General features: G+C 37.1%; 1 protein-coding gene across 4 annotated transcripts in view; it reads left to right on the top strand.

Annotated features, from left to right (window-relative positions):
* CUL5 (cullin 5) overlaps positions 1–23,376 on the top strand; it is a 34,814-nt gene extending 11,438 nt beyond the window's left edge. For 3 of the 4 annotated variants that reach the window (XM_049823545.1, XM_049823546.1, XM_049823547.1), the window contains 15 exons: positions 2,929–3,070; positions 4,119–4,264; positions 4,341–4,421; positions 5,689–5,782; positions 9,109–9,239; positions 9,955–10,062; positions 10,670–10,734; positions 13,501–13,633; positions 14,174–14,305; positions 14,947–15,070; positions 15,826–16,001; positions 16,120–16,281; positions 16,962–17,080; positions 18,406–18,529; positions 19,710–23,376. In XM_049823545.1, the coding sequence (XP_049679502.1) occupies positions 2,929–3,070; positions 4,119–4,264; positions 4,341–4,421; positions 5,689–5,782; positions 9,109–9,239; positions 9,955–10,062; positions 10,670–10,734; positions 13,501–13,633; positions 14,174–14,305; positions 14,947–15,070; positions 15,826–16,001; positions 16,120–16,281; positions 16,962–17,080; positions 18,406–18,529; positions 19,710–19,904 (1,932 nt within the window). In that variant the 3' untranslated portion in view covers positions 19,905–23,376. The remainder of the gene's footprint in view (positions 1–2,928; positions 3,071–4,118; positions 4,265–4,340; positions 4,422–5,688; positions 5,783–9,108; positions 9,240–9,954; positions 10,063–10,669; positions 10,735–13,500; positions 13,634–14,173; positions 14,306–14,946; positions 15,071–15,825; positions 16,002–16,119; positions 16,282–16,961; positions 17,081–18,405; positions 18,530–19,709) is intronic. The other variant, XR_007508867.1, reaches the window with a different exon arrangement.
* The last annotated feature ends 4,323 nt before the right edge of the window (positions 23,377–27,699 follow it).

The following is a 27,699-nucleotide window of genomic DNA, read 5'->3' as shown; positions in this document are numbered from 1 at the left end:
GTGTAAGGGTCAGAACAACCCTGCAACTTTTTTTTTTTCTCTCCACAATAATTTTACTGTTTCTCCAGTTTTGCTTTGGCTATCAACAGTTTTGTTCAGGTGATTAAAGCACTTCTTTGTTGGGCTTTGGGTTTGTTTGGGGATTTGTTTTTTTTTGTTTGTTTGTGTGTGTTTTAATTAAGACTTGAATCCTGGGATGGGAGGCAGTTGTAAATTCGCCTACTGTTTCTATACTTGTGAGTAGCAAGTGTACTTGTATATATAAGTGAGTAGTTTTTCTACACCGAGTTTATTTCCCTACGTGAAATTATAGCTATTGGTCTCCTAATTTCCTCTTCTTCCTCCAAACTGTCAGCCATATCAATGAAAAGATTGGACATGTAGAATCCTGTGAATGTGATCTTTTTACTATTTTTTACCAAACATGTAAAGAAAGTCTAGGGTTTTAAGTATGGAGTGCTCAGTGTTCTGAGTCCCATGAATAATGATCCTTGAAATTGCTTTAGTCTTTTTATTGCAAGAAAAACGGAGCACATGAGTTGTAAAGTGTTAAGTCCTTCAGTTTAACATCATTCATTATCCGTTTTCATTGCAGAAAGTACCTGTAGGGAAATGAAATTTCTTTAGCAATCTTTCGGTACTGAAGATCATTTTAACTGTCCCCCTATCTCCAGGATGGGAAGATCAGAATAGTTCGAATGCATTACTTTGGGCAAGGTTTTTTACTTCGCCCTTCTATTTTGACATCTGATCCTCTATACCTCTTGAAGAAAAGGAAGAGAGAACAGCAGCAAAGAGAGGAGTCACCACCTCAAGTTACCTTTTTTGTTTTCATTGTTGGAGAAAGCATGTGATCTCATTAGGCTGTCCAAGATCTGGGAAACTTGAACTCTTAACTCTGCTGTGTGCAGAAGTCTGGAGAACTAAGAAATGAAAGGAAAAACAAGGTGGAGTGGAGAAAGTAGTGAGGAGAAAGCGGGAGAAGGAACTGGTGTCTAAAAATTCAGATTTTGTTCAGGACTGAAGCTGATGGAGATGTGTCTTATCTCTCATATGCAGTCCACTTAGGACCATCTCATTATTGGGACATCAAAGCCCAGAGTCTCCAACCTATTTTACTTCATGTTCACTGCTGAAGGTCACTTCCTGTTTCTGGCATCATTCTCTGTAGTTTTCTAAAAAGTGCTTTGTGAAAACTTTTCCCATGCTTGACAAGTTCATGTAGTCACCCAAAATATGTGTGTTTTCCTTCAAATATCTCCATAAAATTTCCTTATCCATAATGTCTAAAAAAAGTTTGACCTTGACAAAGCTGTTAACATGCCTCCCAGATGGCTTGACATTATCTCACTGTTTTCTTCTCCACTTTTTACTCATTTCAGGTCTTGTAAACAAATTACATAATTGTACAGCACAACCATAGTGCGTATCAGTAATGTTAAAATAATGAAACAAGTAATTAAGGAAGCGTAATCAAATAAAGCTTTGCTTCTAAGAATGTGCCAATGTTTTGAACAATAATTCATTTCCAACACATATGACTTCAGTGTCAGAAACGGAAATTTAGCTGAAGTTGACAGTTATGGAAAAGTTAAGAATAAGGGATGGTAAACTCTCTTGAAAGGTTATCTGACTTTTATTAGGTGCTTGCTCTGTTAAAATCTAAAACTTACCAGGCAAGAATGGAACAAGGCCATCTAATCTTTACTATTAACTTTGCCATACAGCTGTGTCATCTTCCTAAGCTTGTTTCTAGTAAGCTTATTCACATTCATGAGATAATGTTTGAAATGGTAAATTTTATGATTCCAACCTGCTTTCCACTGCCAGTGTGGACTGACAACTGGCATGCTTATATTACATTCATAGCAGATACTGTCATATTTGAAGATACTTTAAGTTTGAGCTTTCTTCTAAAGCAATGAAATGGCACAAGTTGGATAGAAAAAATAAAAATTATCTTTTAAGCTTTGGCATAATTTCTTTAAGTATTCTGTGGCATATAGAAAGAGCCAGATCCAGTGTCTAAGGGCAAAAAAATGACCACAGTAACTTGAATTCTAAAGCAAGTTAAGATTTTTAGCAAACATGTAGCATGCTTTGAGTATTTACTGCTGAACAACTGGTGGAGCTTAGGTGGATGTAACCATGGCCTGGCCTGCCAGTGAGCTTTTCCTGTTACTCAGCTGCAGCACATTGGGTCTGGTGATAAGGTGTAATGCAATATATTTGCAGCAATGTCAGTAGCAATCATAAAAAAAAAAAAAAAAAAAAAAAAAAAAAAAAAAAAGACACAATGGAATATGAAGGCACCCTTTGAGGATTTTGTTAGGAGCCTCCATAACTAATTTTATAACTTTGCAGTGCTTAGATGAGGTTTCCAGGTTTTTATAAATTACATATGCATTACTTGCATACTGAACTTTCATGTTAGATAAATGCAATCCAAAACCATCAGTCTTTTTTTTTTTCTTCTTTTTTTTTTTTTTTTTATATAACTGGTGTTAACTGAGTTTTTGGTTTTGTTTAACACTGAGCCTGCCAGATAGTGAGCTCTATTTGGATGTTTGGCTCAAAAGAACCCCCTGATATTGCAACACCTGACATATTGCATTGCTGGGAAAGTTACTTGACTGATAACTGAGAACTGTAGAAATAATACAGAATTATGGGATTAATATATGAATCGGATACTGATTCCCTTGGTTGTCCAGTTACATAACTTAAGCTTAGAATATAAGCTCAATATTACTTCTATAACAAGTTCAGAGCAAGATCAAGTTCGAAGGTAGTTGAACTGCTGTATATAACCTGAAAATTACATTATAAATTGCTTGATTTCTTTTTCTGATCTCTTGTATTTCTTTTGCACAAACTTAGGTTTGCATGTACTTGACAGGTTTGGTTTTTTTTCTTCCTGATACACAGCTCATGCTAGACACCTGGAATGAATCCATATTTTCAAATATAAAAAATAGACTTCAGGACAGTGCAATGAAGCTAGTTCATGCTGAAAGACTAGGAGAAGCTTTTGACTCTCAGCTTGTTATTGGAGTTCGAGAATCATATGGTATGTCTTGCACAGACTGATCTCTATTGCCTCCTTGCTTTAGTAGGTGAATTTTCATCATACAAAGTTGACAATTATGGCGGGGTTGGAATGATTATCTCAGCATTTTGTATTGATTTTTTTGTGTTTGATATGTGATACCAATTAAATTCTGTTTAAAATCTTTAACTTCTAAGTGATTTAGCTACATATCGGTTACTGCAAAATCAGTGTTTTCAAAGAGCAACTACTTTTTGACCTTTAGGGTTGCAGATATAACTTTGTGCTCCTTTCTGTACTGTTTCTGATTGTTCAGACACTTTGAAGAGGGAATGCTAAACAGGCTGCATCTAAGACTCTCAGTCTTCTTTGCAAAACAGATCTGTGTATCTGAAACTTTTATATTTCACCATTACCTCCTGCTTCTTCAAAGCTTTGCAGCCTGTTGAATTAAACTTGTGGCTAATACTCTCTCAGATGGCTTTATAGATGTCCAATTCAAATTTTTTTTAAAAGCATATTCCATTTAAGGACTTTATTTATTTCTCTTTAACAGTTGAGAGGAAGGTGGAAACTATTTCAAATAGTGCAAAGCACAGCAGTAAGTTCACTGTCTCCATTATTGTAAAACACAAAACCCCAATGCAAAAAAAAAAAAAAAAAAGTCTAAAATGAGGACATTGGGATTCTAAAAACAGTGTGTAAGAAAAGTTGTTTGCTCAGTCAGGTGGAAAAGTTTTCACTTCATTAGCATTATGCTGAACTTTTTTTTCTTTTTTTTTCCAATTTTGCAGTTGTATGTGTATTTCTGGTTACCACGTTTGAATTTCTAAAATGCTGGAGATAAGTATGCAGTTCTTTCCAGTTCCCTATAGTTAATCTAAATGTTTTTGGAGCAAAACCTGGAAAATGTTGGTTACCTTTAGGGATCAGAGTGCATTTGTAGGATACTTCAAATTGTTCAATGCAACCTTTTAATACAAGACTCACTTTAATGAGAGAGATTTGCTTATTATTAGCAACATAATTTTCCAAGACTTGAGAGTAAGTTTGGACTTTCTCTTTGCAGTTAACCTTTGTTCTAATCCTGAAGATAAACTTCAGATATATCGGGATAACTTTGAAAAGGCATATTTGGATTCAACAGAGAGATTTTATAGAACACAGGCTCCTTCTTATTTACAACAAAATGGTGTACAGAATTATATGAAATATGTAAGTAAAAATTCTGTTGTAACTTCGTTCTGAAAGTGTTAGTACTTAAAATGATTGCTGTTCTACTTTTGCGCAGGCAGATGCTAAACTAAAAGAAGAAGAGAAAAGAGCACTACGATATTTAGAAACAAGGCGTGAATGTAACTCTGTAGAAGCAGTAAGTATAATGTGTAGAAAAACTGGTGTATTTTATATAGTATTATTACATTGCAATTTTTATTTTCGTGTGTGTTACAGTATTATTTGGTAGCAGTAGATTGATATGAAACTGTTAGGTTTATGTTTTTTAATCATCCATTATATTTTTTTCTTGCAAAAATCTGTATTACTTTCCAATCTGGCAATTTACAGTTTCTATAGATGTTTTAATAGTAAATGTAGGTCAGAGTTCAGATTGAAGGGCAGGTTTTTATTCGGGTTGATTTTTATTCTTTCACTTTGAGACTGGTATGTTTTGTGCTTGGGATTTTTTGGGGTTTTTTTTGTTTGGGTGTGGCTTGTTTTGTTTGTTTGTTTGTTTTTTCTGCTATGCTTAACAGTGGATGAGAATGATGCTTGAAAATAAGCTGGCCAACCTATTAAGTAGAGGGTTTCTCAGTGCTCATTTAGAATACCTGGAAGAGTTATTGTTCATTGCAATCAAAAGGAGCAATAGAAATTTCACAAGAACTGTTCTAGATTTCCTCTTAGGCTGAAATAGGGCCACTTAATATAAAGGATGGGGTTTTTTTTCCTTCCTCTTTGCCTCCCTTGAGCAGTATTTTACACAGTTCAGATTCTGGAGGAGGATTTAACTGCAATGAATAGTTTCTAATTGTGGTGAAATTAGTTCAGGAAACAGGTTATTTTAAATAAATACCCTTTAAATCTGAATTTTTTGCAGTGGATCAAAATGTATTTTGTCTTTTGTGAAGTTGTAAATCATTCATTTTGCACAGCTATAAATTGTAACTTGTATAAAGCGGCTGACAAAAGAGAGATGGTCCTGACACATACAAGCAGTTTCTGTGCTAGATCTAGCTGTAGTGTCTTGTTCAAACCCACCGGCCTGGTCCAAATAGGATACACTGGAATGAGAACTATTCTTAGCTCTTGGATGTATACTTGGAAACTAAGTAGGGTAGTTGGTGTTCCAAAAGTGGTGGGTCCCTTGAGAGAGAAGAGGTGACAGAAATATTAAGCTCATTACTGGTTTGGAAGAGAGTTTTTACCGCATTTACTAACCTACACATTTTTAAGAAATATGGTTTCCTGTATAAATTTTATTCAAACTACACATACTTTTATGAATCAATGAATTAATTATTTTATAGAGCAGAGTTGTAGAGAACAGACTAGATTGTGTATCATGGTAAACTTGAGGCAGATCACACTTTGGTGTTCAGATGGCTAAATGAGCTAATTCTGTGTTTAATATATTTCAGCTAATGGAGTGCTGCGTCAATGCCCTGGTGACATCTTTTAAAGAGACTATTTTAGCTGAATGCCAAGGCATGATCAAACGAAATGAAACAGAAAGTAAGTGAAGCTTTAAGAACAGTACAGGATGAACTCAACATCATCTGCATAAAAATAGATTTGTTTGTAGATATATCAAATTACTGTTTTTAATAGATGGTGGCAGTGTTTCACAGCTAAACCATTACTGCCCATGGGCAATTTTATCCCATTAAAAATGACTGTCGTTGGTTAGTATTTTTTCATATGGCTTCTGAAATCTGTATGTACAATACCCTAAGTTGAATGACTGGCTAGCTCTGATTTTACTTGAAAGAAAAGAATATTTTGCATTCTCTTTTCTTTATTTTTCTTACAACTTATTTTCCTCATGTTCACCAACTCTGGTAAATGTTGCATATGTCTTATTTTCTATTTGAATCATTCAGATACAAACACCCCCCCTTCATTCCACCCCCACTGCCTCCTTCCCCCTGGAAAAAAAGTGAAGCAGCTCTTTACAAAGCTGTTTTTCTGAAAACCAGGGAGAAATTTTTCTTATTCTGATTATTGGTGCAGGACCAGTAGGTCAGTGAACAAAATCTGCAAATTTTTCATCTGGTTTTATAGCCAGTATGTCACTGAGTATTGAAAGTTAGCTCTGCATGCCTTTTTAAAGTTTTGAAAAGTTTTTTTTAACTCCGCTGCCATAAATTGAGAGGTTAGTGTGATTCAGAAGTCTTGTGTTGGTCCTGTATGATAAACCAAACTAGATAAGTAATAGAAAATGTCATAATTCAAGGCCAGGGTGGGGAGGGGCAGGAGCTGAAATCACAGGTTAATTTTTCTTTTGAAGTCTTGGTATACTGCAGCCAGGGAATATTTACTAATGTCTATATGAAGTTTTCATTTCTATGCAAATGTGAAAACTGTTTTATGACTTAGAACAGTGTAGAAAATACTTCTAAAGCTAGAATTTCAGAAAATATTTGACCTCAAAACTATGTCATACTGATCTGTTCATCTAGCAACATGATTTCTGGCAGTAATCCAGAGCTAAATCTAGAAAGTCACCTAACTTATGAGCATATGTTACAGCCTTTGAGAGAATACAGGAGGCTTATTTAAATGTAGAGCTTCAGAAGGGTTCATCTATAGCATCCAAAGCATCCTTCTTTAGAAACTTCTTGAAGTATTCACACAGTCCTCTCTTTCCTTGCAGCTATGTCTTCCTCGTGATACTGCTTGGTTGCAAAATACTTCCGTTTAGTATATAAGAACTCAAGCATCTCTTCCAATTTTTTTTTTTCCTAGACCTACCTATGCTGTTTAAAATGTTTTAATGAAGGATGATTAAAAATGTATTTAAAGACTGGAGCTATGCATAGTAATATATACGTATGATAGTATCCTCTGCTGAGCTTTGCAAATGTATGTGTCTTCCTGATACCACTCACCCCAAAGAATTTAATGTTTTCTTTATTAGACAGCATCTGACAAAAAACGACTGGGTTTTTTGGCTATGACCTGGGCACTGCTGTAAAATACTCTGTTACATTAAGTACTTAATATTTACATGCCGTCAAAGGAGGTCAGGTTTTCCAACTAAGAACTATCAAAGATGTCATAACTTGCAAACACTTTTCAGAATTGGCTTATTGCATTTTTCTTTGCTTATAGTATTGAGGATGGGAGGCCTAAATTTTACTCTTGAAGTACTTCATAAGAAATAAAAAGTATACTTGGCTTTTATGAATATAAAATGAAAACAGAACTTAAGTGCCCCAACAACTACGATGTGGATTTTTTTACCTTTCAGTGTCATAAAGTATGAGACATTCCAGTGACATGTTCCTTTTGGTTTTGTTACTTTGAAATCTGTTTTTGAAGAATCTGGGTTTTTTTGGGTTCCTGCAGTTTTAGGGATGTACCTGAAGTCTTCCTTTGCCACTGTTTATTAGGAGAAACCACTGACTTTTTTCTTGAATTATTCATGCCATCACTTAGTTTACAGAAACAGATATAGAACCCTTTAATACATCTTTTTGTTTCTTTTTTTCCGCCATCTCTTCCTCCATCTCATTCTTTTTTGAAGTACAGGTTAAAAGATCCAGTAAAAGTTGAGTGAGCTTTTTGGACTTACCCTGTATAAAACAGTCCTGCCATCACTTGCAGTGCATCTAAATTGCACTGAGAATACCTCTGACTCAGGTGTGGTTATTTTTTTTCTGGTTCCTGAAATCCCATTGTTTAGCCCATTTTGAGTTGTCTCTAGTAACACTGCAAATTTTTACTGAAGGTTGGTTGTAGCTTTCATTCGTTAATTTGCATTATTACATTCTAAAAGGATTTTTTCTTCCATGCATTGCTTTTCTATTTGGTTCTGCAACAGGTGTTGGGCTACAGAAGTTGATAACATATATTTCATCTTCATTGCTGACAGGATCTTGATGTTGCTGACAAAAGTATTGCAGAGGAGAAAACAAAGACAGGGCCTTTGGCTTTTGTCCCCCTTCACAGTAGATATAGCATTGAGGAACTAAGCGCATCTATCAACTTTTTTCCTATTGAAAAAAGAATAGGAGTCCATGATCAGTTTGTTCTATTTCATTAAGGAGAGTCCTTTGCTATGTTTAGTTCTTATCTCTGTGGTCTCTCTAAAACAATCTGGTGGCCTTAATCCAGATGTTCCTTTGTGGACAGCTTTGTCAAGATGATTATTGATGTTTCAGTACGTTTGGTTTTTTGTTGGTTTTTTTTCAGCAGTGTTGAAATACCTTCACAAAAAGTAGACAAATAAACCATATCAGTTTTTAAAGTTTTTGAACTGGTAACTTTCAGAAAAACTAAATAAACTCTATGGGAAAACAGAATGGAAAAAAAATGCTGTTTACCTTAGTCAGTTTTGGTTACTTTAGAATTTGGCATGCTTTTAATTAAAACAAAACATTGTAGATGGTATTGGAAGATATACAAAGACAGCTCTGTTTGGCTTTAATTTTAAAAAAAAAAAAAAAATCTTGAATCCATAAAATTTTCTGCATAAACTTCTGTAGGCTTCCAACTGAGACCCATTTTTGCCAGGGATTTTAAGGCAGTTATACTGAGAACCTGGACTTAATCCAAATAGCTGTTGACTTTAGGGGTTTTTATTCAAGCTTATGATGCTACATGCATAAGTGAGTATTACGTTGCAATAAATATCTCTCTTTGCCTTCAGAAGAATCTTTCTGTGGGACCAGAATTAGGACAGTATTCAAAATATCTTTCCTTTTAAGAGATAAATTGGATTATCTGTTCTTTACATATTCCATGTTCCACTTGAGATATCCCTAGCAGAAATGCAGTATCTTTGGTTTTTATACAGGTCTTTGACTGGTGGCTTTATCAGTATTTGTCTCTTTCAGAGTTGCATTTAATGTTTTCACTGATGGATAAAGTTCCAAATGGCATAGAGCCTATGCTAAAAGACTTAGAGGAACATATTGTTAGTGCTGGACTTGCAGATATGGTAGCAGCTGCTGAAACTATTACTACTGTAAGTGTATTGTTTTTTCATTGTTATTTTATTAAAAAACAACTTTGTGGAAGTTAAATATTTGTGGGATGTACATGTGAATGGAAATAAATTTTGACGATTTTATGTTTAAACATCAAATTTTGATCCACTGAAAGTTTTAAGTGTCTTTGGAATAATTTTTTATTCCTTATGTTTTCAGTTACAGCTTTAAAACTTGAGTTAAATTTGCAGTAAAGAAAAGGTTATAAATTAAGTGCTTGCGGTACTTCTATGGTAGGATTGTGTTAGCATCTTAATTAAAAAGGCATAATCAATTTTTTCAGATTCTAACTTCCTGATGAAATTTGAAGTTTGCTTTCAATATGAGAGTGGTTGGTCAGTATGGAAATCAAAAATTTTTTTTTCCCACTCTTCTTTTTTCAGCTCTTTTTCTCTGGGTCTAAGAGGCCTAAGTATCTGCAGCAATTAGGGTGTGCCTTTTATTGGTCCTTGAAAACTTTTTTTTATTTTGGAAGTTACTATACAGTATGTGAAAGTTATATTTTTTTTTTTATATATATATGTTTGTATATTGGAAATACTATCCCGAAAGTCTGTGTTGAGGCTTACAAGCTGTAGAGCTCTTCAGTACAGAGAATAAAGATAAAATGCTCATTTGTAGTATGCAGGCTTGAAGATACTAAATTCTGTAGAGCCTTATTTTCTAATTTGATTTTTGCCTCTTTAACTTTAGGATTCTGAGAAATATGTAGAGCAATTGCTCACACTATTTAATCGATTTAGTAAGTTGGTTAAAGAAGCTTTTCAAGATGATCCAAGATTTCTTACTGCGAGAGATAAGGTATGTGTGTCTGCTGATCATTTGTTTTCAGTTTAGGAATTGTTGTAATTCAAATTATGATGTCTCTGAAATCCTTGTGTCCATTCACTGTTAAATCTAGAAGCTGCTCTTTAGTAAATATGCAGACTAAAATGTTGATGAAAATTACTATCAACTGATTAGCTTTTAATTTGTGTTGTAGTCATGCATAAAGTTGCATTTGTGTTCAGCTTTGTAATGTTGTAAAGCACATCAGAAGATGATCTTTGTGTGGAGTGCCTTAATGTCTGATTCAGCAATATATTTATGTTTAGAATTTACTACATATTTGGGTGTAGTCTCATGACTTCACATATGCAACCTACTCCATGTAATCCACTCCTAAGCTGTTGCTTAAAGGAAAGTAGTATGTTAATGGAAAAGAGGAAAACGCAAAACATGAGTTAATGGGAAATTGAGTCATAGGATTTCAACTCTCATATTAAAAATCAAATCTGCAATCTTTGGGCTAATAAAGAAGTCTGATTAATTACATGTTACAGTAATCTAAAGGGAGATAAAACCTTTGTGATCCATATGTTAAAGAGAAATTGGGTGAATCACTAATAAAACTGTAATTATTTTTCAGGCGTACAAAGCAGTTGTGAATGATGCTACAATATTTAAACTTGAATTGCCATTGAAGCAAAAGGGGTAAGCCATATAAACTTTATGTGAATCAAGTTTTTAAATTGTTAAAGATTGAGCTTCTGTCTTAAGATCTCTTCAAAAATTAACACTGTGTTTAAAAGTGCTTTGTGTTCTTTGCATTATGGAATTTCAGATTGCTTATCAGCCTCTGGTAAAACACTTCACATGGCAGTGGATCAGTGAATAGCAGCCTGTTTAAAATCAGATTTATTTGTAGTAATTGGGGATCTATTCTTTTATAGTAGAGTAATGAGTCAATTTGTAAGCTGAATTTAATAACACCTTCCTGGGTTATTAATTCCAAAAACCTGAGCTGTATAACTCTTCTGTAACTTCAGTAAAAGTCCTGGGGAAGACAGGCAGTAATCTTCATGGGACTAACTGTATCCGATTAAGGTGTAACCATCCACAAGCTGTTTACCATCTCCTCTTGTGCCAGCTGTGAGTGTGACCTGTCTGGGTGTTACATTTTTGTTTTGGTGCAGCATTAACCAGGCTAGTTTAAACAACTTCCAGTAGATTAAGCAGACCTGCGTGACTCGAAGAAAAACAGTACTTACAGTGGCCTCTCTAACTCAGCCAAGAGAAGGTAGCAGTCAGTTAATTTGATTGTTAACATTTAACATGTGATGTGCCACTTGAGTAGGAATCTCTCTATATATTCGGGTGGTTGGGATTGCTTATATATAGTTTGTAGTCTGATTTACTATGGAAACAAAGCTTATGTAGCTGCACTGCCAGCTTCCCTTTCCAATAACTTCTAGTTAGGGGTGGCTGGGTATAAACATCTATTCAGCATTCTGGTTCTTCCTCTGTGTTTGATATCGGACTAATGGTAAGCTTGGAGAGGGATTAGCTTTGCTGTTTTTATGTTATTGGAGGAACGCCTTCACAAAAGACTAGATCCTTCCTTTGTGTGCTTCATATAGATGTAGGCAAGGTAAAGGAGTTTTTTGGGTCTCTGCTAATGTTTCCATTTCCCCTGGGAGCATCGCAAATCAATACCTCATTCAAACTGTGTTTCAGTCCTAAAGCTAAACCTGCCTAGTGGTTTCTTGGAAACCACCACGATGGCAATGGTCTTCTGTTCAGCATTCTTCTTCCCAAGCTCCTTCAAGTTGTCTACTTATGCAGCCTGGTTTAAGTAAAATGAAACTTCATCCTGCTTAACTTGTGCTATTAAGTTCAGCCTGAGAATATGGAGTTTTGTAATTTTTCATTGCTGTCAGGATCTTGAAGACTCCTGTTCAGAACTACCTGGGAACACATTGATTAAATAAGGTGTCCTGGTTTCAGCTGGGATAGAGTTAACTGTCTTCCTAGTAGCTGGTACAGTGCTATGTTTTGAGTTCAGCATGCGAAGAATGTTGATAACACTGATGTTTTCAGTTGGTGCTTAGTAGTGTTTAGACTATGGTCAAGGATTTTTCAGATTCTCATGCCCAGCCAGGGCACAAGAAGTTGGCACAGGACACAAGCAAGGCACCTGACCCAAACTGGCCAACGGTGTATTCCATACCGTGGGACGTCCCATCTAGTTTAGGAACTGGGAAGTGGGGGGGGGCAGGGAATCACTGCTCAGGAACTGGCGGGGTGTTGGTCGGCAGGTGGTGAGCTATTGCCCTGCGCATCATTTGTACATTCCAATCCTTTTATTACTACTGTTGTCATTTTATTACTGTTATCATTATCATTATTAGTTTCTTCTCTTCTGTTCTATTAAACCGTTCTTATCTCAACACAGGAGTTTTACTTTTTTCCCGATTTCCTCCCCCATCCCACTGGATGGGGGAAGTGAGTGAGCGGCTGCGTGGTACTTAGTTGCTGGCTGGGGTTAAACCATGACATAAGGGTTCTGTCTTGTAATAACCAAAAGACTAGTGATCTGCTTTTACTCCAAATGGTGTTCAGGAGGGCAGAAGACACCAGCCTGCAAGCTGCTTCATGAATTAAAAAGGACAAGTTGTCTGAAGAGTTTTAGCACTGTCTGCACTAGCTGATGAGAGGATGAGAGAACAGGCAACACTGGGTTCCTGAGCATCCCCACAGCTTCTTAGCTGCTGTCTTACTTGCTGCCTTTGTTTTGGGCCCTTGAGACTAGCAATCAAGTCCATGCCATCTGACTCTAGAAATAGGGATTGGTCCTTGGTGCTGTTTTATTCACTAGTCTAGGCACGGGCTCAGAACGCAACCTTGTGCTTGCATGCATTTTGAGGAACCAAAGTCTGTCTACTGTAGCATATTCTGGTTCAACTTTAATCTGATTTTTATCTCCAAGCTGTTAGTCCACTGTTTATACCTGTTATAAAATAATTTTATCCTGTTACTATGCGATAGATGTGTTGGGTTTTTCAGTCTGTGAAGTGCGGTGCAGGAGGCTGTTCTTGAGACTTTTGTTAGAGCATAATGACAAGACAAGTGAAGTATTTCACTGCAGCATTTGTTAATTCTTTACTGGAATACTTATGGCTGTGCAATAGTTAGTTGATTCAAACTGCAGCTTCAATATAATCCTTCATTGTTAGAGTTCTAAAATTAAAAGCAGTTGGAATGATCAAGCTGTCTGGAAACGTTTGGTAGTATTTATTCTTTCAAGAAGAAAAGGGAGTTATTCCTAATTTTTCATTAGTTTAACAACAATATGAATTCACCACCAGGATTCTTGCCAAGGGGATCAGGAAAGAGTGGCCTGTCTTGTTAACAGTGTGACTACTCCAGAATAGCAGGATTCTATACAGTTTGAAGATATGTTGTTGTTCTTTTGTTTAGTGTTGGATTGAAAACACAGCCTGAATCCAAATGCCCTGAGCTTCTTGCTAATTACTGTGACATGTTGCTAAGAAAAACACCACTAAGCAAAAAACTAACCTCTGAAGAAATTGAAGCAAAGCTTAAAGAAGTGGTATGTTTTTGCTTTCTACTTCTCAATTATTCTGAAGAATGAATTTGTTTTATTTCCTTATGTGGGTCGAGGCTTTGATCTTCAAAGATGGTTATGCAAGGTGTAATAATATGGAAAAGAGTTTATTATGTCATCAAGTGTGTGTGTGTTTAAATCTTGTAAATCATGCAGTGCTTCATGTCTCTGTGTCAGTTCACAAAATTAGTATGCTAAATTAATAGCTATATCAGACTGTAATGTATTACAGTAACTAACGTTAGTCTAGGAAATAATACGGGAGATTTTTACATACCAGTGTCAATGTCCTTTCTGATTTAAGAGAAGGTTTTTTGATGGTTGACAAATGAAAAAATTGGGGGGGGTGATATTAGGAAAGATTCATAGCTGATGCCTGTGATAGTATTAACACAGTTGCTCTTAAGGCAATGTCAAAAAGCCTTTTCCTACTTCATAGTCTACAGTGGCATCAGATCAGCATTCAGAGATTTGTCTGACCGACAATGCAAATAAATGTTAAAATCTACTTGGGTTTTTTTACAGCTTTTGGTACTTAAATACGTACAGAATAAAGATGTTTTCATGCGATATCACAAAGCTCACTTAACAAGACGCCTGATATTAGATATATCAGCTGATAGTGAAATTGAGGAGAATATGGTGGAATGGCTCAGAGTAAGTAGCCTGACATCTTTCTTTGTGCCTCTTGCTTGTGGTATGAATTCCCACTCTTGAACTTAGATACCCTTCTTGCTTAGGTGAGTTCTATGTTAAATTGCAGGCCACTCAGGACATCTTACACTTCTGTTTTATTGCAATAGTTTGTGAAAGTAAAACAATTTAGCTCTTTTCAAAGAGAAATGTTGATCCTAATAGTGGTAGTGATAGATTTTAAAACATTTCACATATTACTTGAAGGCTTCATATAGTCCATATGCAAATGAGCAAAATGTACTTGTTTAGGTATGTAAATAATTTGAGATGTTTCTAATTGTGAAATCTGAATGTAGATTAGAATATTATTTGCATGTCTTAAACATTCCTTCAAGTCTCAGGATTCATTGATTTCTTAATGCGTGCATATGTTCTTCAGCACTTGGAAGTTTTTAAAAGAATCATCATATGCCCTTAAGGGGTAACTACTTATGATCCATGCAAAAAAACTTCATATTGCGTTGCAGATTAACTGTTACTGTAAAGTGATGATACGTGTATACTTTAATGCTTTTCATTTTTTTGAGTTTATTATTTTAAAAATAAAGCTTTTTGTTCATAGTTGTCTATGTAATAGTCTAGTGTTCTGTTTGTTTATACAGGAAGTAGGAATGCCAGCAGACTATGTAAACAAGCTGGCTAGAATGTTCCAGGATATCAAAGTGTCTGAAGACTTGAACCAGGCCTTCAAAGAAATGCACAAAAATAATAAGCTTGCTTTACCAGGTATTGTTTTCAAATTATTTGCTATTTTTCATTTCTCATAGCAAAAAATAATTCTGTTGAATCTTGAGTTAGAAATTTTATGAACTACAGGTTGAACATAGTCTTCAGGGTATTGTTACCCCTAGATTGGAAGTGTCTGTAGACTCTGCTTTCATTTACAGTTGACACTGAAGCTATATCATTCTGTAAGTTATTGTGTTGTGTGTTTTCATTATGAGCAATCTTGTAGATACAGACTCCCTACTCCTGTAGATAAATTCCAAGCAGGGGCTTGAATCAGAATCAACCAGGTGAATGCCTGAACTACCCCCTTCTTTTATGCACTCATCATTCATCATAAGTGCTTCATGCTGTGCTCCTCCTTTATCTGCCAGCAGGAGGGCTGGGGATGCATGCTATGAAGAGCTTAAATCATATTTCTGAGATTAAATTTCACTGGTGGGAGAGGCTGAGGAACATCCCGTTTTGGACCTGGTACTGCTGAAAACCCTTGAGTAGTGCTTACAAGCATCAGCTATAAAGCTGCATCAGGGTTTAAGGAGCTCAGCAGAGGCAAGCCAAAAAACCAGAGATTTCAATCAGTGTTGCTGGCAGAAAGCCAGTGGTGCGTAGAGTACCTTAATGTTTAAGTAGGTAGATACCCTGCTACTTTCTGAAAATTCAGTGCTCCATAATTGTATTTAGAAAAAAAAAATGCATTTTGTTTATCTATCTGTTATACCTGGAAATTCACATAATCCAATATTGTCTTACAGCTGACTCTGTGAATATTAAAATTTTAAATGCTGGCGCCTGGTCCCGAAGTTCTGAAAAAGTGTTTGTCTCGCTGCCCACGGAATTAGAAGATCTCATCCCCGAAGTTGAAGAATTTTATAAAAAGAATCACAGTGGTAGAAAACTGCACTGGCACCACCTCATGTCCAATGGAATTGTAAGTGTATAGTTTTTGTTGTATCAGTCTCAATGACTGTACTTTCTGTGTATTTATATTAGTTAGAAAGCTTGTGATCCAGAAAGGCTTATAAGTAAAATTGTCATTCTATTCACAGATAACATTTAAGAATGAGGTTGGCCAGTATGACTTGGAGGTAACAACATTTCAGCTAGCTGTGCTGTTTGCATGGAACCAAAGACCCAGAGAGAAGATCAGCTTTGAAAATCTTAAACTGGCAACAGAACTCCCTGATGCAGAACTTAGGAGGACTTTATGGGTATCTCCCTTTATCTTGAAACAGATTTCTTCTTGATTTTTGTACTCTGAAATACTGGATTAGTATTTTTAAAGCGCTGTCAGATAACACTTTGAAACTGAAACGTGAATGCCTTTATTGCTGATTAATAAGTTGTAATGCTGGCTTCTCGCGCTACTGCTGAGCACACACAGCCTTTACATTAATACATTCTCTCTACCCAATATTATCTAACTTAAGCTTTGGGAACAGCAAGATTTTTTTGACCATATGCACACAGTTATGGTCATGGTTTGTGGAGTGGGACTGGTCTAATTCTAGGAAATCAGTGACACCTGATAAATAAATGTTGCTTAAAAATAACTTCAGTGTTTGGTCTCTCAAACTTTTAATTATTTAGCTCAAGAATAAAGAGAGAAATTATGTAAATTAGACTTAACACCACTTCTGTAGCTATGAGTTCGTGCAGTTTACTTCATGTGATTTTACTTACGCTAACCCATTTCAGAAGGAGATTTGCTAAACTGCCCCCTCTCTGGTTTTACTAGTATCTTCTTGTTGCCCTCTAGCTCCAAACAAGGCTACGTGGTTCCCTCACTACAGTTCACGGCTGTGCAGACTATGTTCTTAAAAAGTAATTGTTTCCATTTAGAAAGTCTGGTGTTTTATTTTCATTCTCCCCCCTCCCCTTTTCTCTGTAGTCTCTTGTAGCATTTCCAAAGCTGAAACGTCAGGTTTTATTGTATGAACCTCAAGTCAATTCACCCAAAGACTTTACAGAAGGAACCCTCTTCTCGGTGAACCAGGAGTTCAGTTTAATGTAAGATGATGTTTGAAAAGTAAAATAACAATGTAATATTTTATAACTAAAGGAATTTTCTTGAAGTTAACCCTTGTTCTTTAAAGTTTTCAAGATTCGGCTAGACACATGCTTTGCTGCCCTGTCCGTACATAGTTTTGGCGACAGTCATGCTTCAGCTAGGTGGATGGACTAGATGACCACCAGCAGCCCCTTCAGACAAACATTGCTATGATTCTGATTGCTGTGAAATTAAATTTCATGAACACCTAGGGATGAGGTGCAAAATCAGAGGCTTTGCTATCTTCCTGTTACTAATGAGCCCATGAAATTTCATATAGGAAGAATAGCATGTAAGCAGAGAGCCCTAGTGCTGTATTGATTATTATACACACACACACACACACAAACACAGAGTTTCAAAAGCGGAGTGATAAGTTAAAAAAGGAAGTGAAACTACTTAATAATATGTTATGCTGTCAAAAGCCAGGCTTCTTGGTGTAGCTGTCACTGGAGAGGAGTGTCTTTATTTCAGTGAGAATTGCAGTGCTCTTTTACTGGTGCTTTGAAATCCTTCAGACCGTAAGACAGTATAGAGCATATCTAAATGGTATATACTACATTCAGCATGTTTTACTTTGGTTTTTGCCTCTCTCTGTTATCAATGACTATGATTAAAACTGGCTCCTTGCTAGTAACCTCAGATTCTGGATTTCATACTCAGCAGCCAGATATCTGGATCTGTGGAGACAGAGAGGTGATAAATCTGCTTTCCTAGGGCTTAGTTTCTTGCCCAGGGCCACAATGTTTGTTCCTGTCATCAGGATCATGGGCTTTGGGAAATGGTGAGAGGGCATGACAGAAGAGACAGGCTGTACAGAAAGTTTCTGTGTGACCACTGAAGAATGCCATAAGCTTTCTTTGTTACAATAGCTGGTTTTTGTCCTTCTTTTCTGCTAGGCAGACAGTTCTTTTGATGGAATATTGACTAGTCCAATTTCCTGATATTTGTTGCAAGAACTTCCTCCAAAGAACCCTAGTTTTATGTAATTAAACTGAAATCTGTTTCTCTGAAATTTTATTCTTTAAAATAGTACTGGTAACTTTTCAACTTCAGACACTGTCAGTTTCAGCTGATGGATTTTTTTGTAATGCTAATATATTCAGGTTTTATTGTACGGAGACATTGGTATTGAGTCTTTTCAGCCAGCTATCTCACTGCTGCAATGCTAATAGCCTATAAATATCTGATATGTGATGCTACTCCTTGCTGATGTAATTTAACAGGAATTCCTTAACTTAAAATGTATTTTTTTGCTTATTTTCATGCAATGCAACTTTTTCAGAAAAAACGCTAAAGTTCAGAAAAGGGGCAAGATAAATTTGATTGGTCGATTGCAACTTACTACAGAGAGAATGCGGGAAGAGGAAAATGAAGGAATAGTCCAGCTAAGAATATTACGAACCCAGGCAAGTAAACTGCCAGAGGAATATAAAATTACCCTATTTCTGTTGTTGTGTTATCATTACTGCATGCTGTCCACATTTGGACGTTGATGTATGAAACAAATGCTTTTGAATCCTGTCGGAACTTAGTGTTGCTATTTGGCTTATATCCTTTGTGAACACTGGATTTTGCATGTGTGTTTGTGCACTTGTAGTTATCAGCCTCCTGTTCTGATGTACCAGGTCATAGTTTTTAAAGAGGACAAAGCAGATATTAAGCAAGCGGTGAAGGCACAACTGTGTAGTGGTGGGTGGCAGTGGACTGACTTGAGCCTCCAGCACGAACAAACAGTATTGTTGATCTTCACATCTCTTTTGACTGCTCTGTGTGAAGAGAGTAGAGTGATCTCAGAGATGGGATCATGCTTTAGTAATAGCACTGTGACTTTGAGAGGCCTCCTTTTCAGAGGGAAAGTTTGTAAGTACACCTTAGGTGTACGAACTGCAGCTTCCTGCTTTGTGGTTGGTTGTCCTTCAGTCAGGTACTCATGTCAAATCTTTTGAGCTGACAGTTCTAAAAAACCTGAATTTTCTTGGGCATCAGAGATCATTACCTACAATAGAGTCTCAAAATTCCCTTTTTACCTTCAAGTTGCAGGTCTGTTCTATCAGTCAGATTAGATTCCAGGCAATGCACATTGTGAATTGTACCACCTGAGTTAACATCTTGGCCATACTTCCAGCAGAGGATTAATGCCTGGTTGCATTTGTGAAATGAGAACTCCTTGTGAGTTCCAATTTGACATTAAGTTTGCATTTCACGAGGTATTCACAAGGTATGTCACAAGTCACACTGGAAATGGCGACTTCTGCTCAGAGAATGAATGAACATTAGGTTTTACTGAGTAATTTACACTCTAGCAATGATTTAACTGCAGATTCCCCTTTGACTGGACTTGTCTTCTATCTCTTGCATCTTGCCAGTGCTTCATTCTTTTCCTTTACCAACTTCTTTGTAAAAGCAGTTCAGTATCTACTTAGGCTAAGAAATGCAGCATATATCTGATTTTTAAGGCAAAATACAGATTTCCTTGCTGTCTTGCCTTTCCAGGAGCCCCCTATTAATGCTGTGTTCACGTTGTCACTTCACCCAGGCATTTAAAAAAAAAGTAACTTTTTTTTTTCTCCTCTTGTCCCCTACCAGGAGGCTATCATCCAAATAATGAAAATGCGAAAGAAAATTACTAATGCCCAGCTTCAGACTGAACTGGTAGAAATATTGAAAAACATGTTCTTGCCACAGAAGAAAATGATAAAAGAGCAAATTGAATGGCTTATAGAGCACAAATATATCAGAAGAGATGAGTCGGATATCAACACCTTCATATATATGGCATAATTTGAGGACTCTGCAGGATGCTGAGAACATAAATGGAAGGGTGCTTGGACAGACAACTGCAACAGTTTGTGCTGCAGAAGGACTTGTTTTGACTTTCGTTACGTATTAAAATCCCTGCCTTACCTTACAGAGGACTATATTTTGCCAATCTCATTCAGCTAGCATGATGGCATTCCCTTCATGTTGCACACTTTTAACAGCATGCTGTTTTGTGGGAAACTTGCATTCATGAAGAGCCCATTGTGAACTTTTTAAAGTAGATTTGATTTACACCCACCAGGAAGAATACAGGTTTGGGTTTTTAGATGACCAGTACTTGCACAAGGAAAAAATATTCAAATATTCATGCACTGAGGAACTGCTAATTAGTTTTGTTTTGGGTTTGGTTTTTTTTGTTTGGTGTCTTTTTTTAATGCAATTAGAACTAGAAGTAGCACTTTCACTTTTGTGTTTTGGATCAACAGAGTAATGTACTGTCCACATTTGATCCTTTTTATGTAATAACATTTGAGAGACACAAACACATGCATCACAACTGATATGTATTTGTTACAGTTAAAACCTGTTGGCTAGAGCAGTGCTTCAATCTAGTAACTGGATTTTATTAATTGACACAGAAGTGACATAAAAGTAATTCCAAGTCATGGGTGATATTTTTCCTTAAGCAAGAGATCATTGTTTTTAAATTGTTTGCTGTAAACAAGTGGATATACGTTATTTGTTACCTTGTTTGGATGGATGATTTGCTACAATCCTTTTTGAGAAGGTAAAGCTTTCTTCAGTGATACTTCACTCTAAAAGCAGTTTTCATGTCTGTTATACTGAACAGAAATATTAAGTGTATTTCCTTGTACATTTAATATTTGTATTCCAAATAATTAAGTATGACTACATATATCTGAATGCATTAAAGAGTAATTGATGCACAACTCCCCCAGAAAGAAAATAACACTTGAAGATCCCTGTACTAATTCCTCATTGGTAACTTCATATGTACATGCAAGGTTAATCCAATTGGACTGGTTTGTTGCTTAGAAGTCAACATCTTTGTATGAAAAACAAACCTTCTGTTTTTTATTTTGAAACTGGCAGGGTAGGAAATATAATTCTAATGAAAATGGTAAAAAGCTAAGGGAAGATACCTTGGTCAGTGTATGCAGAGAGAGTGCCAAATACACATCAGGAATTTCAACTTTTTAATGTTACCTCTTCTATTTTCAATCATCTTAAGTAGTCATTTGGCACTGCCTGCCTCTCTGCTGCTCTAAAATGTCCCAGCATGTATTGGACTGATAACGTGAATCACTGGAGCAGAGTGCCTGTCTTGGGACAAAAGGTAAGTTGAGCTTTACTCAGTTCTGTATGAATATTCTATAAATTGCAAGTGTGTGAATTTTTTTTTTAATTAACCAGTTCAAGTTCATCATCTGAAGGTCTCATTTTCTTTGATGATTGAAAGGGGGAAGAGGATACAATTAACTTTAGTCAGAGGAGAACCTTCCAGTAAGTAAGAGGAGGAGTTTTGCTTTCACATGGTTTCAGTGAAGTATACAATAAGAGCAGTTTAAAAGCAAACACTGCAAGAATGGCTGTTTGCACCCTTAAACAGGCTGCATGCTATATTACTAATGTAAAAGCCAATGTGACTGCCTGAGAACAGTGTGTACTTGGACATCTATTTGGGGAAGAAATTTTTGTTAGTGAGGTTTTCATGAACAAGAGATGGAGAGAAGTTGGGACCTGGCCAATTACAACTGATTAAAATCTCACAGCTTATGTTACATGCTTTTTTTGATACTCAAAAGCAGATGCTGTTTAAAACTTGCATCTTTTATGTTGGCCCTGTAGTATTGCAGTTCAGAATCAAAAGCAAGTAGTGCTCTATGTAGTTAACCAGTAAAACTATTTGAACATTAGAAAACAAAATTCTAATAAAAAGCTTTCTGCTGCAAGACTTTCAGTCTTTGTAACTTAAAAGTTAATAAATGCTCACTTGAGATAATTGGGGGAAAACGTGACAGTCTGAGCACATTCTTTTCAATATGAAAAATTCCAACCCTTGACAGTTTCACACTTGTTCTTCTCTGGTTAAGCAGAAAGAACTGCAAAGGGGGTAATGCTGATTTTGAAGCCATTGATTTAGATTTGAGAGAGAGAAGTTTAAGAGGCAGCATCTAAGATACAACTGTTTAGGAAGCTGGAGTGTATGCAGAAAGCAACAGGTTGCTAAAAGCTAAGGAGCTACATGTTCCCTCAACTATTAAATATAAAATAATACAACCCAAGTGTTATATATTTCTCAACACCCAGGATGCAGAAAGAGAATTGGTAATGTGCCTATGACATGGTCATTTTTCATTGAATACATACCGGAAATGGATGTCAGGTTTTTTATTAAATCTGAGACTCACACCAGCAAATTTGTTAAAGATGCAGAATCACATTTAGCGTCCTTCATCAGGTCACTTTCACCAATATGCACTTAAAACTAGTATCACCTGGGGCACAGGGAGATACCTGTGGTAAACTGTTCTTTTGGGGAGGGTAGAGTTCAGATCTAAATGAAAATGAACTATTCTTCACTTGCAATATGGCAACAACGCACTTTTAAGGCTGCAATTTTTAGCTATGAATAGATATGTCCAAAGACCTAGCTTAAAGAGGTGCTGCATCTGAAAAACATGTTGCCACACACACTGCCACGGTGAATAGCTATGGAATGAAATCTGGTGTAGAAGAGCTGGGGGGGCAGGGGAGGGAATCACTCTTAATGGGTTTAATTAAGAAATACTGTTAAATCTTTCTCTGTCCCAACAACTTGATGAGGATCTCGGTTTCGATTCTGAAGTCTTCCATTTTCCTCTTTCCACAGTTGGTGTCCCTAGCTTCTAATTTTATTCATCTGTCTTTCATTTGTTACGACTGTAATGCAATTACATTTCCAAAAGACAATGTGACTTTCTTGTTTTCACCTTTTTAAACTTAACGCAAATGTTCTGAATGTTCATATGTTGCATTTATTTGCATTGGGATGCCATTGTCCTGTAAAGTGCAAATTTTAAAAATACAATTGGCAAAATGATTTGATAGTTTTACAGGAAGATTTGCTATCTTAAACTCAAACTGTTTTCTATTTTCATCTAAATGACTGGGATGCTATCTTTGTAATTCTTTGAGGTCATATTTGTGAAATAAACAATACATGAAAGCTTTCCTGTCATATACACTATATGTAGTCTGGAGTGTTGAGCAAACTTGAGTTCCTGAGTTGTAATATCTATCTACGTATGGTATTTACAATTTTGAATGTGTGCCACTACCGAGATAATAATGCTGTACAATTTTGAATGGTGGTAGTTTCTGTATGGCAGTCCAGCTGAACTATTTTGATGTACTGCTTAATTTTTGAATTTTATTTTTTAAGTTGTATAATTTATTTTCTTGCAAAATAAAAATGTAATATAAAAGACTACTCATTTAGCAAGATATTTTGGTGTCTTCCCCTGCAAAATTTTTAAGTTGAATTCAGGTGCTGCTCCTGAAAAATGCTACTGTATGAAATTTGCCTGATTCCAAGTCCCAAAGTCTGTTATGATTAGAGTACTAAAAAAAAAAAGGTAAAGACTTCCAGTTCTTTCCTTGCTATGATTTTTCAGGTACTTAATGTTATATGTAGAGCTATTTAGTCTTCCAAATTCTGTTTAAAGATGTGCTGTAGTCTTTCAGTTTGAATGTACGAGAGCCTGCCATGCCAAAAGTGGCTGGGGGTGCCTAACTTTCTGTTCATGGCATTTTTAAAAAGGATTATGTCTCTGTAACTCACTGGGATGTACTTGGATTGCTGAATGTTTTGGTTGATTTGTCTCTGAAATTACTTATGTGTGTTATTGAAAATTACTGGTGGTGTCACCAGATTATTGGGACCTTCAGGTACCTGATCCTACAGTAAACAGTGACGTGGGAACAGTCGATAGCCTGAAGGAGTGCTTTTACTGTAATGGCTTTTCTTCTGTGATTGTCCTTGCCTTTTAATGGCATTTTACATTTCAACTCCTTTTTTCTTTAAGTGCATCATCTAACATCGGTGTTTTATGCTTTCTGGTATATGCAAAGGTTAGAACTATTTGTATGGAATAAATAACTATTTTTGAGTGACTATTCAGTGCACATGGCAATTTGCAAACTGGCAGTTCTTGCAGGCAGAACTTTGGTAGCAGGCTGCCATTATTTCCAAACTTTTTTTTCTCCATTAGGGCAAAGTGTAGTCTTTCACAACAAAGTGTAGTCTGTAGGTTTTCCAGGTGGAGTTGTTCTCCAGAAATAAGCTAGATATCACAGGAGTTGCTTAGCTGAATTAACTCCTACCATTGTAAATTGGTCACAGTTTAGAATTATTGACCTAAATATGAAAGGCTCTAAACCTGCTTCGTCCTTCTGATAAACTAAGAACTTCTTCCCTTCCCTAATGATTGACAACCCTTTTGGTGAAGAAATTTTTCCTAACATCCAATCTAAACCTCCCTTGGTGCAACTTCTGAGTCTGTTTCCTCTTGTCCTACTGCTTGTTACTTGGGAGAAGAGACCGACCCCCACCTCCCTACAACCTCCTTTCAGGTTGTTGTAGAGAGCGATAAGGTCTCCCCTCAGCCCCCTTTTCTCCAGGCTAAACAACCCCAGTTCCCTCAGCTGCTCCTCATAGGACTTGTGCTCTAGACCTTCTCTCTCGATATCTCTCTCTAGGTGTAGCATTTCATCCTCATTTATTCTAGTGATGGAGGTCCACTATGTAACTTAAGTTGGATCCTGTGCTCCAAGTCCTGCATGTGATCTGAAACACCTGTAAGAGAAGCGTTGGGGGCATGTAGGCTCCTGCTTTGATCTGCTGATCTGGGGCATCACCAAAGCAAATTTCATCTCCTGAGCTAAGGGGGAGCAGCACAGTGTGGTTGTTATTAGTAGTCTAAAAGACTGAACACTAACAATCAGTGACTTTGAAATTAGTACATTATAGCTGTTCTTGGTTAAAAGAGATGCTGAAAAAATTAAAGAAGGGAATGCAGTATGGTTTTCTTTCTGGTTTAAGACCATGGTCTAATATGTACGTACAGCTTGGGATGTGTGATCAATGTGGCTGAGCTTTACAAAAGCAGAAAGGCAGAGAGTAAGGCAGAACTATTTTCAGAATCCTGTAACATCAGCACTAGGGCTACTTGATAAAACCAGCAAAAGATTGGTTTAAAATACTAAAAGAGGGCTTGTTTCCAGGGGATGCTAGGGATGCGGATCACAGGTACCAGCAGGTTCAAAAAGGGTTAGACGAATTCATGGGTAACAGATAATAAAGCCAAGCATATCCCCTCTAACATGACTAAACAGCGAAGGTGGATGCTGTGGAAGTCCAGACAGCACCCTGGCTCTTCTGCTCAGCCTCAAGCGGTGGCTGTAGGGGGTGCTGCTCTCCTACAGTTCCTCTTGAACTCTTGAATTCTCCTAAATACGAATTGTCCTGAAAAGTCTTAAAGCCCTCCCAGAAAAAAAGGGCTGCAGAGGGGAAAAAAAAAAAATAATTAAAAAAATTGACTAACTGACGAGAGGCAGCAACAGATGCAGGGGGGAGGAGGAAGATGTGAAATCACTGGACCAGGACCAAAGATGTAAAACGTCAGGGAGCACCCAACCAAGCACCCTTGTCAGTGCTCACCATCTCCTGGAGGTGTGCAAGCAGCCCCTGCCTCCTGGGAAGGGATGTGGATCCTACAGGCAAAAGGCTTTCTTCCCTACACCCCTCCAGCTTCCTCCTGCCGGTGGTGTGAAAGGCCATTTGCCCAGGGCTAGGAGGTGGCTGGCGAGGGCACCCTGCCACTGGTGTGGGGTCAGGACAGGGAGGGTGTAAATGAGCAGGTGTGGGGGAAAGTGCAGGCCAGACTTGTGGGAGAGGGACTGTACTCACGTGCGCACAAGGGAATGCTGGCTGCAATGGAATTTTTTGTTGGACCTATTGAAGGCATTCTTTCTGTATTTTTTGATATTGCATTAGAGGATTTGTATCCTGAAATATATTTATTAACTCTGGGGAGGGGATATTTCTTTTTTCTTTACTTAGCTGCTCTATGCACTGGCGTTCTTATGCAGCTCCAGGCTAACTTTTAAACTAATGTTTCAAGAATATCTGTCATCCTTTTGGAGACTTCAAGTTGCAGAACAATTAAATAATTCTATTATAGTGCTATATCATATCTTCTAAATTCCCACAGAGTTAATGTTTACGTTGCTGAAAACTGGTAAGTTACCCAATAACCTTGCTCACCCTTTAGGCCAGGGACACAATGCTCTGTACGTTACAATAGTCATATTTCAGTAGTGTCCTAACCAGAAGACTGTTGTACACCAAGGAGTTAATGACACACAGACCAGTTGACCTGAGAAGGCGCAGGTTATTTTACTGCACAGGTTACGCCGTGCTGTGGCATGGGTGCAGCTTGGCCTTCTGGCCTATCCTGTGCTGCACCTATACCCCATCCACGGAAAATGCCTGGCCAGCTAAACGTAATGAAGTAACCTGTAGGAGCTCCCTCCTGGCACTGGCAATTACAGCACCTGCGAGTTGTCTTCATCTCAAAGCGAAGCAGCACGTTCTCATGCGAACATCCTTTAGTTTGGCAGTAGGAATGATGACCAGAATTGTTTTCTTCTCATAAGGTCCTACAAGAGCTCTAAAGACCAAAACATTGGGGAACCTCTTCATGGATGGGATCTGCACAATGGGCCGTGCCCAGACTGGAGGTGTGTCTGATGCTGCACAGCTTGGGATTCCCAGTGTCTGAAGGGAGGTAAGACTACCTTTACTGTACTCTTTTTACTTCTCATGTGAGCTCCAATAAATGGCCTATTTTTTGTTGTGTAAGTGGTTCTGCAGGGTGATACAGAATGAAGTGCTAAGGGAAATTCTCAGTGCTTGCAACAAAGAATTGGCTGCATGCTTACACCAGCACATCTGAGAGCAGACAGCTCTCCACGTTATGCAATTACTCCTCTCAAGTCACTCTTCTTTTAGGAGACAAAATACAGAGGGCTAAAGGTGGTGGTATAGCCTGCTTGCCACGATAGTAAACCTAAAACAGCACTTAACTCCTGCTTTATTTTCTTCATTGTCTGTCTAGCACACTGTGGGGATCCCCAAGTACCTTTCTGGCTGAGACGATACGAATGTTAGTCCTGGTGCATTAGCAGGCTGTATCCCTAAAAAAGGGCCTTATACTGTAGGAGTAAAGTTAAAGTTAAATAAAAGCTTTCCCTTGGTTTGTTCTATATGTTTTTGGCATTATGTGTTTCTGAAATATATCTTTATCCAACCAAGTTGGATGTCTTTCCTATGTGATACATCTATATTTTCAGGGTAAAATCTTCAGTTCTTCCTGAGTCAATATTTGCCAGTTCCTGTGTTATCTCTGGTTTGTACTTGAAAACTTTGGCTCTAAATCAAAGGTCTAGACTAGATTGGTCAAACTCTCAGAACATCAGCTACTGACAGTCAAGGAAGTAAAAGAGTACAAATGCTTCCCTCATTTGTGCTAGTCCCAATCAGCCTCTTACCGTGTGTCTGGAGAATCTTTAGACATCTATGGAAAGCAAGAAGTATTTTACTTTTGAGAGCAGAGAAAAAGTGAAATCCTCTCTCTCGGAGGGAAATGAATGAGATGTAGAACAGAAAATGAACCGAAGTAGTTTTGGTGAATGTTAGTTTTACAATATGAAGAGAAAATAATAAAAAGATCAGTCAAGATAGCAAGTGGAT

This window comes from Accipiter gentilis, chromosome 19, assembly GCF_929443795.1.
Source record: "Accipiter gentilis chromosome 19, bAccGen1.1, whole genome shotgun sequence".
Lineage (NCBI taxonomy): Eukaryota > Metazoa > Chordata > Aves > Accipitriformes > Accipitridae > Astur > Astur gentilis.
This window is presented reverse-complemented; position numbering and strand designations above follow the sequence as displayed.